This window comes from Psammomys obesus, unplaced genomic scaffold (genome assembly GCF_907164565.1).
Source record: "Psammomys obesus unplaced genomic scaffold, mPsaObe1.curated_primary_1811, whole genome shotgun sequence".
Lineage (NCBI taxonomy): Eukaryota > Metazoa > Chordata > Mammalia > Rodentia > Muridae > Psammomys > Psammomys obesus.
Window position 1 is genome coordinate 4527769 of NW_026596069.1, and position 13176 is coordinate 4540944.

General features: G+C 43.5%; 1 protein-coding gene across 1 annotated transcript; it reads right to left on the reverse strand.

Annotated features, from left to right (window-relative positions):
• Positions 1-4080: 4080 nt before the first annotated feature.
• On the reverse strand, positions 4081-12752 carry Polr2d (RNA polymerase II subunit D). Its single transcript, XM_055625764.1, has 4 exons — positions 12656-12752; positions 8017-8197; positions 5246-5341; positions 4081-4697 (listed from the first exon to the last, which is right to left on the reverse strand). Exons 1-4 carry the CDS (start codon positions 12726-12728, stop codon positions 4619-4621), a joined length of 429 nt encoding a protein of 142 aa, XP_055481739.1. The 5' UTR covers positions 12729-12752; the 3' UTR covers positions 4081-4618.
• Positions 12753-13176: the final 424 nt, after the last annotated feature.

Genomic DNA, 13176 nt, shown 5'->3' on the forward strand with positions numbered 1-13176 from the left:
TGACTGCTCTGCAGCAGAACATCATGGTTACAGAAGCAGGTGCCGGAAAAAGCTGCTTAATTCATGATGTTCAGGAAGCAAAGAGAAAGACAGCAGGAGGAAGGAACCAAGGCTGACACCTAAGGGCATACCTCCAATAGCCTACTCCCTTCACTTAGGTTCTGCCTCTCATCAGTACTCATCACATTTGATAGCATATGAAGTCATCATGATACTTTGAGCATTGCTACACTAGGAACCAAGGCACACATAAGATCCCTACAGGGCTCCTATTTCAGATGCAAATCATTACCTCCCTTTGTACTATTTTTAGTGGCGGGTACTTTTGAAGGCAGGGTTTCACTTTGTAGCCCTGGTACACCTGGAACACACAGAAATCCACCTGCCTCTGCTTTCCAAGTGCGGCCTTTGTGCCTTTATTAGTCATCTTACACAGCTTCAGATAAGGAGCCATACAGCTTTCCAGGCTATCTGACCATATTATTCTTTTATTTATCCTCTCACTGGGTGGGAAGATGGAGGTGTTAGTTTTTGAGACAGGGTCTCATGTAGCCCAGGCTTGCCATTATATTTTTTATTTTTGGTTTTTTTCGAGACAAGCTTTCTGTGTAAACCTGGCTGCCCTGGCACTCACTTTGTAGACCAGGCTAGGCTTGAATACAGAGATCCACCTGCCTCTGCTCCCGAGTGCTGGGATTAAAGGCATGTCTTTAATTTGCTATGTAGCTGAGGATGCCTGAGCACCTGATCCTTTTGCACCTGCATCCCAAGTACTGAGATTACAAGCTTCACGAATGACTATTTCATGGCTGGCAAACATTTATCTAGTGTGACAGAGACCCTGGGTTCAACTCCAATACTACATAAAGCCAGGAATGGTGGCACAAACCCATAATCTCAGTATTCTAAAAGCAGAGAAAGAAGGACCAGAAGTTAGAGGTGAGCCTACACCATATCTTAAAAGGGGGGAGGGAAGACTATTTCTTTCATTCATTCATTCATTCATTCATTCATTCATTCATTCATTCATTCTCTCTCTCTCTCTCTGTTTTTCAAGACATGGTTTTTCAAGACATGGCTGTCCTGGCTAGCTTGGTAGACCAGGCTAGCCTTGAACTCAGAGATCCTGCCTATGCCTCCCACAGTGCTGGGATTACAGGTATGTGCCCTGCCATACTCTCTCTTTTTTTTAATTTTTATTTTTATATAGTTTATTCACTTTATATCCCAGTTGTACCCCCTCCCTCCTCCCCTCTCAATTCCACCCTCCCTCCCTCATCTTCTCCCATGGCCCTCTCCAAGTCTACTGATAAGGAGGTCCTCCTCCCCTTCCATCTGACCCTAGCTTATCTGGTCTCATCAGAACTGGCTGCATTGTTCTCCTCTGTGGCCTGGCAAGGCTGCTCTCCCCTCAGGGGGAGGTGATCAAAGAGCAGGCCACTAAATTCATGTCAGAGACAGTCCCTGTTCCCATTACAATGGAACCCACTTGGGCACTGAACTGCCATGGGCTACATCTGTGCAGGGGTTCTAGGTTATCTCCATGAATGGTCCTTGGTTGGAGTATCAGTCTGAAAAAAGACCCCTGGACCCAGATATTTTGGTTCTGATCTCTCCTTGTGGAGTTCCTGCCATACTCTCCTATCACACCATTCTGGCAATGATCTTATTATTGTAACAGCACCATAAACATCATGAAATGTTTGGCCAAGTATATTCTTTTATAATTGCGACACTCAGGAAGCAGGCAGTTTGCTGTTAATTCAGGCCAGCGTGGGTACAGAGTGAGACCTTATCTCAAAACAAAACAAAACAAAACAAAACACCCAAAAATCAGCCAGCTGTTGTGGCATATGTCTATAATCCCAGCACTATCTCTGTAAACTCAAGGCCAGCCTGGTCTACACAGTGAGTTCCAGAATAGCCAGAGCTACATACATAGTGAGGCCCTATCTCAAAACAAAAACAAAAAACAAAACAAAACAAAAGGTGTGTTCTATGCCCAAATTTGGGCCAACAAGATGACTCAACAAGGTGCTTGCCACCAAGCCTGATACCCCAGGAGTTGTGGTTAAGGAGAGAACCTCTTTCCAGTAGTTGTCCTCTCACCTCCACACATTCATACCTACTCACCCACACATTCGTAACACAAAATGTTTACTATGACTCACTGTGTAGACCAGGCTGGCCTCAGAACTGAGAGATCCACCTGCCTCTGTCTCTGGAGTGCTGGGATTAAAGGCCTGTGCCACTACCACCCAGCTAAATACAAAGTATTCTTTGGATGGATAGTCCAGTGGTGGCCACGATACGTAAATAAGCCTTGTAACACTCGTATTGTCATATAAGGGCTCCATCTATCTATTGTTTATGCCACACACCCTGCCTACCTCCCTTGCAGTCTTTCCTGCTCCTGTCTAGCTTCCCTTTTGGCCACTGGACCTCATTTCTTTCCAGAACTCCAGAAAGTTAACTTCTCCAAGTTTGCATCATTCTTCTAAGCTGACAAGCACTCTACAGCTCTGCTCCATGGCTGCTGCTTCCTATGGTGTCTTCCATCTCCTCTCTGTATAGTTCCATGCTGACCCAGCTCTCTCTCTTCTTCTGTAGCCACCATTGCATTCTGCATTTTTTTGTAAGCAGGTTCTTTGACTCCACAGGCCTCCTCATCCACCCCTCCAACCTCCGCAGAACACTCTGACCAACTTTGACTCATCCTCCCCAGCACTCATGAAAACACCTGGCTTGTTAAGCCCATCCTGTGGCTGTTTCCTTCAGGCTAGCTATAAGCACCACCACCTTGAATCAGAGCAGCCTGTGATCACTTACAGGACTTCATGAAAGCCTGTTAAGATCTCTATGAAATAAACCGAGAGGCTCACAGGGCTCGCGAGCTCTCTCCTTTCAGGCATTATTTTCCAATTTTTTTTTTTTTTAACTTTTCCTCACTTTTTTCCCCCAGAAGGGTCTCATTATGTAGGCTTATCTATCCTGGATCTCAGCATGTGTAACACCGGGCTGACTTCACACTCAGGGATCTCCCTGCCTCTGCCTCCCTCCAGAGTGCTGGGATTTGAGAGGACACCAGACATACTGAACCTGGTTTCTAGCACTGAGACAGGAGCACAGTCACTCCTTCCACATAGTGAACATAGTGACAGTAGACTACCTGTCACTAAGTATCAAACCAGGGATTTGCATTAACTATCTCATGAGGAGACCTCAGTGTTTAAGTCTTCAAATCTGGCCTATGAAGGAGAGGTCTTGATTGGAAGGAGACAATATAAACTCTTCGCGGCCATTTCACATATACATTCTTCAAGTCAGCCCCTCGCCCCCAAGCTGAAGTAAATCTACCACAAGGCTAAGGACCCAGGGGTAACTGCTTCCCACAGTGTGCTTCCTTCCTGTCTCCAGGTTATGTACAGTAATGTCAAAGTTCTTTCAGTCAACTGCGCTTCTCATGTTTTAAACATGTCAAGCTGACTGGGGGACTGGCTCAGTGAGTAAGAGCACTTGCTGTGAAAGCACGGAGATGTGAATCTGTATCCTCAGAACTAAAGTTAGTGAAGACTGACATGCTGCACCTGTACATGCCTGGAACTCCAGTGATGGCGAGGACAACGAGAGACTGGAGACAGGATTGTTGGAGTTTTTGTCATCCAGTCTAGTTCTAGGTTCTGTGAGAGAGACCCCATCTCAATGGACAGAACTATGGGCATACATCCATTGTCCTCTGCTAGCCTCCTTACACTGATGGGCGCACTTGTACATACATATGATAGAACACACAGACATAAGCCAAAGGAATTCAGAGCTAGAATGTTACTCACTGTTACCGCACTTGTCTAGCATATGCAAGGCTTTGGATCTGGTCTCTTAAATTGCAAAGATGAATCCATAAATAAAATAAAAATAAACTAGGGACCAGAAAGATGGTCCAGTGGTTAAAGGCACATGCCACCAGGGCTGACAGCTTGAATTCAAACCTGAAAAACCACACAATAGACAGAACTGACTCCTGCAAGTTATCCTTTGACCTCCACACACATCATGGATCATAAACAAATAATACAATCCTTTAAAAAAAATCACATAATGGCAATGTTCTGGTTTATCTCTCCTTTGGCAAATAGGTAAGAACATTCTTCCTCTGTACAAGTTTTTAATATAACAGCTTCAAAAAATACAAAATACTGATTTTTTTGAAATATGCATCAATCAAAAATATAATTGAAATGTCAAGAACAAAAAAAAATAATAACATGGAGCCCAAGAAACCACAGTAGGAGTTAGTCAACACATGCTTTACATGTCTACCCCACTGGTTCAAGATTGCAGCATGCTTGACCACAGCAGCCATTACAAGGCTGCAAGAAGAAGACTCAGTAATTCTGATCTGGTAGTCACTATGGAGACAGAAACCTAGACCATCGCCACGCCAGCCTTTCCTCACACCTGTAATCCCAGCACTTGGGAGGCTGAGGCAGAACTGTCATGACTTTGAGAACCACAGAGAAGCCCCGGCGATTGTGCAGCAGTGTCCCGTGAGGCTGACACAGGCTTGGGAACCTGGTGCTGTTCCGGAGCAGTCTCAAAAGCAGAGAATGTCTGGTGATTAGTACTGGAAGCTGCGCTTGGTCTGGATATCATCGAGAATCTGCTGCAGTTCCTCATCTTCAAAACGACCTTCCAGGCTACAGGAAGACCAATAAACAAATGTGACGTAGCAACGGCAAGTTTCCCACAGTGTTTTTCACAGACGGTTCATCTCTGGGGTCAGCTCACTTAGCTCTACCACCTATAAGTTTAAACTGAATTTCTTTTTCACCTTCCCTTATAGAAGCACTGAAAAGTTGCAATATATAAGATATTTTAAATAATTTATTTAACTTTATTTTATGTGCATTCGTGTGAAGGTGTCAGATCCCAAAACAAACAAACAAACAAACAAACAAACCTCAAACTCTTATTCACCAGTAGTGATAGCTGACATCTGTAATCCCAGCTCTTGGCTGGTGGAAGCAGGACAATCTAGAGCTCAAGGAAAGCCTTGGCTATCTGAGATTACCACCAACAAACAACAAAACCAACCTCCAAATCATAGCTAAAACACCATAAAATTGTATTTTTATTCAGTGCTGGCATGTCATTAACCCAAATGTTAAATTTATACAGCTTTTATATCTAGCAATTTGACCTGGAGAAATCTGTATAAAACAGACAAAACTTATCTAGTACTAACCTTGGAATGAGAGCTTTGGACTCTTCAGCAGTCTCTGGGCAAAGATTGGCTAAACAGGCCAACTCAAACTTATGTAGCTTTTTCTGGAGAAGCAAGCTGATTTCAGGGGAAAATAAAAATACAGAAAGACAAGAGAGAGTGAGTGAAACAAGAGCCATAATAGGGAGAAACAAGCATCATCAAAATATATACCTGTATAAAAATGTCATATGGCGCCCATGATTATGTACAGTTAACATACACTAATAAAAAAACAAAATTTACATTCTTACTCAGTGCTGGTCAAATCTTAAACATGGATCAACAGCAAAGAGAAGATCAAATGCAGTTGAGAAAAACTTTTTACAGTCTTTGAACATGCTCATGTGGGCAACAGAATCCCCCTTTGAAATCACTTCCTGTTCCTAATTCCCGAAAAACAAGTTCCAGGAAAAAACAGAAAACAACAACAACAAAAACCCACAGCAGTCAGGGCCAAGAAGACTGACGAGAAGGAAGCAGGGTAAAGAGGTATCTGCTGGGTTGGAGAAATGGTGCAGTGAGTGGTTAAGGGCTGCTTTTTCAGAGGCTAATTAATTCCCACATGGAGGCTCACAACAGTCTGAAATTCCGAGAACCCTCTCTGGCCTCCATGTGTACTGGGCACTTGTGTGGTGGACAGGCAAAACACCCACACACATAAAATAAAAATAAACTTAATAAATATAAAAAAAAAAAAAAAAACTTCCTCCAGGAAGTGACTATAACTCTTTGCTCTTCCTGCTACCTTTGATAAGTCAATGTCAAACACAGGGATCTGATTGTCAGTCTATTAAGTTGTTGGTATGGAAGTACCTGTCCTCTAACTTTGAAAATAAGTACAACAGACTTTGGTTTGTGCAAATCTGTGTATAAACTGTATCTTCAGGATCTTCCTAATCTACACTATAAAATAGGCTTACTAGAATAAGTTTGGTTTCAGAATGATGTATTAAGAACTTAGATGTATCTCTTGCTCCTCTTGCTCCCTCTGGCCTCTCTTGCCGTCTCGCCCTCTCCCCTTTCTCTTTCGGAGTGCTCCCTCTCTCTTTCTCCCCATCATGTCCTGTTCTCCCTTCTCTCTCTCTCTTCATCTCCATCTAATAAACCTCTTTCATATAAATATATAAAGAACTTAGATGTGGGGGACTGGAGAGATGGCTCAGCAGTAAGAGCACTTCCAATCCTCAGAAGGCTGAAGTTTGGTTCCTAGAACCCATATTAGGTAGCTCACATATGTCTTCAACGTCTCTTCTGCCCTCTGCTAGTGCTGGCACTGAATGCATATGGTGCAATACATACAAGCTCATACATACATATAAACAAAACTTAAAATAAAATTAAAAAAAAGTTTGCCATACCTGGTGATACATTCAAGTTCACCGCAGCCTGGCTTGCACAGCAAGTTTCACAATAAGTAAAGCCGCAAAGTAGAATCTGTCTCAATAGTACTACTACTACTACTACTAATAATAATAAGTTTTAAAAGACCGGTGTGGTGTAGATACCTTTAATCTTGAAGGAGGAGGATATCTATAAGTTAGAAGACAGCCTGGTCTAATAGTTCTAGAACATCCAGAGCTAGATAGTGAGACTGCCTCAAAAAAGTTATACATACAGCCAAGGCTACACAAAGGAACACTGGCTCACGCCTGTAACCTCAGCACCTGGGAGGCAGAGGCTGGTGGATCTATGTGAGTTCGAGGACAGCCTGGTCTACAAGCTACTCCAGGACAGTCAAGGCTACAGAGAGAAACCCTGTCATGAAAACAAACAAAAAAAATTAAATGAATGTTTGTCCTTAAAAGCAAATGTTAATGAGGACTTATTTTTATTTTTGGAGACAGGTTCTATGTTGTCCTGGAACTTGCTATGTAAAGCAGTCTGGACTTAAAAAACTCAGAAATTCTCCTGTCTCTGCCTCAATAATTCTGGGATTAAAGGCATGTGCCACAAAACTGGCTAGGTTTTTTTGTGTGTGTGTATTTTTAATGTTTATGTGTGTGTGTGATTTATTTATTTAACCATTTGTGTTTGTGTGTGTGGTGTGTGTGTGTGTGTGTGTGTGTGTGTGTGTGTGTGTGTGTGTGTAAGCATACATGTTTAGAGGGCAACTTTTGGGAATTTCATTCTCAGAGCTTCTGAGTGCACATGGCTTTCTACAGGTCGTAAGCACAGGTGGTAAGCTTACACAGAAAGAACTTGTTTTGTTCTATTTTCTTGACACAGAGTTTCTCTGCGTAGCTCTGGCTATCCTGGAACTCTATAGATGAGGTGGAACTCAGAGATTTGTTTGCCTCTGCCTTGTCAATACTGGGATTAAAAGGGTGCCCACACCACATCCCAGCTAGAAAGCACTTTTTACCCACTGGCTCCATTTTCTCTTGTGTTTTTAAAACAGAGTCTCATGTAGTCAAGGCTGGCTTTAAACCCATTTTGCAGCTAAGGATGACCTTAAACTCCTTGACCCTACAGCCTCTACCTTTCATGAGGGTCTATAATAAAACTTTGTTTTACAGGGCTGGAGATCTGGTTCAGCAGTTAAAGAGCACTGTTCTTTCTAAGGATCTGGATTTTGAGTCTCGGCACTTACATAGTGGCTTCAACTGTCTGTAATTCCAGTCCTGGGAATCTGACACCCTCTTCTGGCCTCTGTGGACATTGCACACATATGGAATACTGACATACAAGCAGGCAAAACACTTATAAGACATACATAAGTAAATTTTGTTTTTGGACTTTTTAGTACTCACCTACGAACGCTGGCAATCGTCTCTCTGTTTTTGAATCGACTAAAACGGGCTGTATAGTTTAGGGTCTTCATGAAGACCTCGGAAAGTTCCTGCTCATCCTCTGCACTTTCATTCTGTTGCTTTCGATGCTCCAGAAGCATGTGAACTTCAGAGTTTAGGAGTGTCTCAGCCGTCTCAAATTCTGTGAGAAGAATAAGTGTGAACTGAAAATACTCTTTTATGTGGGTCAGAGAGTGGCATGGGGAAGGGAACCTGTTTTTCTAAGGTCCAGCTTAGTATTACTTTCTTATGGATGTTAATGAACTATTCTTTTGGTGTTGAACCTAAAGATTCATTGTCAAAGCCCAGCTACATGAGTGTTTTCCTAGAAGATTTATAATTTTGCATTTAGATCTCTGGTTCATTTGAGTTAATTTTGTCAATTGTTTCCTGTATTCAGAAGACCAGAAGAAGGGAATCCAGAATCCCTGATAATACAATATCTAAGGGAAAGGTGATCAGAATATTCATCTGTACAGAAAACTGCATTGTATTTGAATCTTTCACCCTGCATACATAAAAACTGAATCAACCTAATAAATTTTCTTTCTCTTAAAAATGAAAGAAATTAGTCTTTTAAAAAGCATGCCTTTCCAACACTTGGGAGGCAGAGGCAGGTGGATCTCTGAGTTTGAGGCCAGCCTGATCTATAGATTGAGTTCCAGGACAGCCAGGGCTACACAGAGAAACCCTGTCTCCAAAACCAAAAAGAAAAAAGAAAAAAAGCACCTGGGAGACAGAGGTGCAAGACGATCTCTCAGTCTGAGGCCAATCTGGTCTATATTAGTGAGCTACAGGACAGCCAGAAATATAGAGACTCAAACACACACACACACACACTAAAAAGCAAAACCTGGAAGGCTGGAGAAATGAGCATGTACTACTCTTGCAAAAGAAGTTCAATTCCCAGCACCCACATCAGACACCTCATAGCACCTCTGGCCTCCTCCGGCACCTGCACACACATAATCAAAATAAAAGACAATCTTAAAACAGTAACATGGGGGCTGAAGAGACTGTTCAGCACTTAAGAGCACTGGCTGATCTTGCAGAGATCAGAGTTCTCTTCTAAGAACCCACAAGCTGGCTCACAATCATCTTTAAGTCCAATTACAGGAGATCCAGCACCTACTTCTAGCTCCTATAGGCACCAGAATGCATACAGACATACATGCAGGTAAAATATCCTGATAAAATTCTAAAGAGAGAGAAATTCTCCATCCCAATTTTAAAAATACACAAAAGACAACATCATTTCCTGGGGCCGGGCAGATAATTAAGTGAATGATGTACTTGCCATTCAAGTTTGAGGAGCAGAGCTGGGATCCTTAGAACCCACAAAATAGACATAGTGGGCAAGCTGACTTATCTAAGACTAGCAGGACTAATGAGCTCCAGGTTCAGCAAGAGATTTTGCCTTAATGTGTAGAAAATCACCAAGAAATTTACTCAATCTCAAGTCCAGGCCATTATAAGTACTTGTATAAGATGTGCCCACACATATGTACAAACCAAACATGCACATGCACACATACACACACTGAGAATGTAGCTAAGTGGGTAGAATGTTTTCCCAGTATGCAAAAAGCAATAAATCCCATCCATAACACTATATAAACTGAGCACATGCCTGTAATCCCAGCACTTTGGAGGCAGAGACAGGAGGATCGCTGCATGTTTGATGCCAGCCTGGTCTACACAGAGAATTCCAGGCTAGCCAGTGCCGAATGAGGCTCCATCTCAAAAACTGGAGATGGAGGAGCAGGGCTGTCGGCTGTACAGATAGATACTTGAGAGGGTTTGCTGTTTTTGTTTTTTAAGATTTATTTATTATGTATATAATGTTCTGTCTGCATGTACAGATGCATACCAGAAAAGGGCACCAGATCTCATTATAGACAGCTGTGAGCCTCCGTGTCGTTGCTAGGACCTCTGAAAGAACAGCCAGTGCTCTTAACCTCTGAGGCAGCTCTCCAGCCCAGGGTTTGCAGTTCTTGCAGAAAACCCAAGTCAGTTCCCAGGAGCTCCAGGGAATGTGATACCTTTGGCTTCCACAAGTACCTGTATGCACATACTCATACACACAATTATTTCATGTTTTTTGAGACAGGGTTTCTGGCTGACCCGGAATTCACTCTGTAGCCCAGGCTGACCTCTGTTGGGATCAAAGCTGTGTGCCTCCACTGCCTGGTTTGTTGTTACATCTTTATTTACTATTTCTTTTATTTTTGAGATAATAATATAATTACATCCATTTCCCCCTCCCTTTTTCCCTCTAAACAAGTAGTTCTTAACGTTCCTAATGCTGCGACCCTTTAATACAGTTCCTTGTGTTGTGACCAACCATAAAATTATTTTTGTAACTACCTCACAACTGTAATTTTGCCACTGTTATAAACCATAATGTAAATATCTGATGTGCAGGATATCTGATATTTGAACCCTGTGGGAGGATTCTTCAGCCCCCAAAGGGGTAGAGACCCATAGGTTGAGAACCACTGCTCTATACCATCCTAAAACCCTCCTTATTCTATCTTTTCATTAATTGTTGTTACATGCACATATTTGTGTAGTGTGTGTGTGTATTTCTAAATATAAACTGCTCAATCTGTATAACATTAGTTATACATGTATGTATGCATGTATGTATGTTTTCAGGGCACAAATGTTTTCAGGGCTAACTATTTGGTATCCGATAACCAACTGGTGTGCTTTTCTCTGGAAAAGGTAATTTTTCCCTCACTCTTAGCATTCCTTAGTAGATGGCTCTGTGGTTAAGAGCACTGGTTGATCCTGCAAACAAACTGTTAAATTCCCAGCAATCACATGGTGGTTCACAACCATCTAGAACTCCAATTCCTGGGGAAACAATTTTTTTCTTCTGAATACTGCAGTACCAGGCATGAATGCGGTGTACATACATAAATGCTTTATTCCCTCAAGACAGGGTCTCTCACTGACCTGGAGCTAGGCTGAAAGTCAGCAGCCCCAGTGATCCTCTATTCTCTGACCACTATAAGGCTTGTTACAAGTGCACATGCCCACACCGGATTTTTTTAAATTACTTATTTATTTTGTTATACACACATACAAGCACCTCCACACATACAATTATTTTGCCTGTGTACATGTGTGTACCACATATGTCACTGGTATCTGGGGAGGCCAGAAGAGGGCACTGGATTCCCTGGAACTGGAGCTATGGATGGTTGTGAGCCACCATGTGGGTGTTGGGAACTGAACCACTGTCCTCTGCAACCAATGCTCTAAATGACAAAGCCATTTCTCCACCCACCCCACCCCTTTAACATGTATAATCCTCCTGTTTGCTTAGCAAGTATTCTTACCTGCTGCGCTAACTCTCCAGCTTCAAACACTGTGCTATAACTTCAGAGAGACCTAAGATCCCTCCCTAATAAACAGCTCTCTTGCTTGCTCGCTCGCTCTCTCTCTCTCTCTCTCTCTCTCTCACACACACACACACACACACACACACAGTGTCTCTCTCACACACACAAAATTATCAGGAAACAAAAGGAAATGAAATAGATTAGGGAATCCTTGTACAAATATTTTAAGAACAAAATTTATTGCTCCTTGTTCCTAAAGAAAAAAAACAACTCATTATTCAATACCTCATCTGATAATTTTTCTGTAGATATTTTGTTACAGATATAAGATTTTATAACAGTGCTCTGTTCAGGGGCTGGGGGTGTAGCTTACATTTAATTCCTGGCACTCCTACACCCAGTGCGTGGCTCCTCTCTATAATCCTAGCACTATGGAAGGAGAGGCAGGAAGATGTGAAGCCATCGTTGCCTATTTATCTAACTGCAGGCCAGTCTGGGCTACCATGAGTCCCTGTCTCAAATCAAAACTCACAAAAGCACAGCATGAGTTTTGAGGTCTTACTGTAATGCCCTGACTAGCCTTGAACTCTTGAGCTCAAACTATTCTCCTACCGCAGGCTTCAAGGAGCAGGAACAGAGTAGTATGCCCAGCTGCTGGCACACATCTATCCAGCAAAAGGAGGCAGCAGCCATCCCAGAGTGGAATCCATCTTGCTTCTAATTGTTCTTCCCAACCTAAAAAGCTACAAGGGCCCAGAGACCAACAGCAATAGCATCTCTGCACAGAGGCTAAGGGCAGGGACCACTTCTGACCTAGAGACCTTGAAATGCTTTTACTAGAACTGCGATGGGACCATAGCTCAGCTTCTGTCAGCTAACAATTTTGAAATAAAGCCTTTGTTCCAGATTTGTCTTTTGCATGCCAGGAAAAGGACATAACTTAAATTCCCCTAAATGTCAAGAGTGATGGCACTTGCCTTTAATTCCAGCACTCATGAGGATGGCACAGGAATACGACAAGTTGGAGGCCAGCCTAGGATACATAACAAGACACCCTCAAAATACAAAACTGACGGGTGTGGTGAAATTAACTAAACCACGCAAGGGCTCACCTGTGCCATGCTGACCAATCCCCCTGGGCTTAACACTTCTCAAGGCTACACCGTGCCAGGCCCGAATGCTCAGGGAGCGGATAATGACTATGACTCAAGGACTCCGTAACCTCGGAGCCGAGCTGTCCTGGGTCCCACCTTTGGGAAAGATGAGCTGGGAGGCGTCTTCTTCTACGTCGCCAGCCCGCGGATCACTTCCACCCGCCGCCATTGCTTTAGGACGCGCCGCCGCCAACACCGCCGGAAACGGAAGCGGTGAAGGCGGGCTAGCCCCGAGGGAAAAGAACCTATCCGGCTCAGGGGCGGGGCCAGGTGGCAGCGGCGGGCCCGAGGAGGCTGAGTGGGCGGGGCGGGGTGTAGGTCAGGCGGGCAGACCCTCTGGGGGAGGCTGCGCGTGAGGAGGGCGCCTGAGGGCGCAGGTCTGGCGGCTCCCGGTCGTTGGAGGGGTTTCTGTACTGCTGGCTTGGAGGTGAACTGTTTCTTTTCTGCAACACGCCCTTGCCGTGGGACCTGGGATGGTCAGTGTGCCATTTCAAGAGAAAAGGATGGAGTGCGGTGCAGGAACGAGCTCAGTGACTGACCCGAGGAATGGCCTTTGATGAAAAGCTGGGTAGGTGACTATAGAAACATACTGAAATGTCTTTCAATGATCTGGTTGT

Excerpts from the sequence above, each read along its gene's own strand:
- Polr2d (XM_055625764.1), bottom strand. The coding sequence starts at position 12,728 with ATGGCGGCGGGTGGAAGTGATCCGCGGGCTGGCGACGTAGAAGAAGAC. Across the intron at positions 8,198-12,655 it reads CCAGCTCATCTTTCCCAAAG|AATTTGAGACGGCTGAGACA; the intron begins GTGGGACCCAGG and ends TTCTTCTCACAG. Across the intron at positions 5,342-8,016 it reads ACGATTGCCAGCGTTCGTAG|CTTGCTTCTCCAGAAAAAGC; the intron begins GTGAGTACTAAA and ends CCCTGAAATCAG.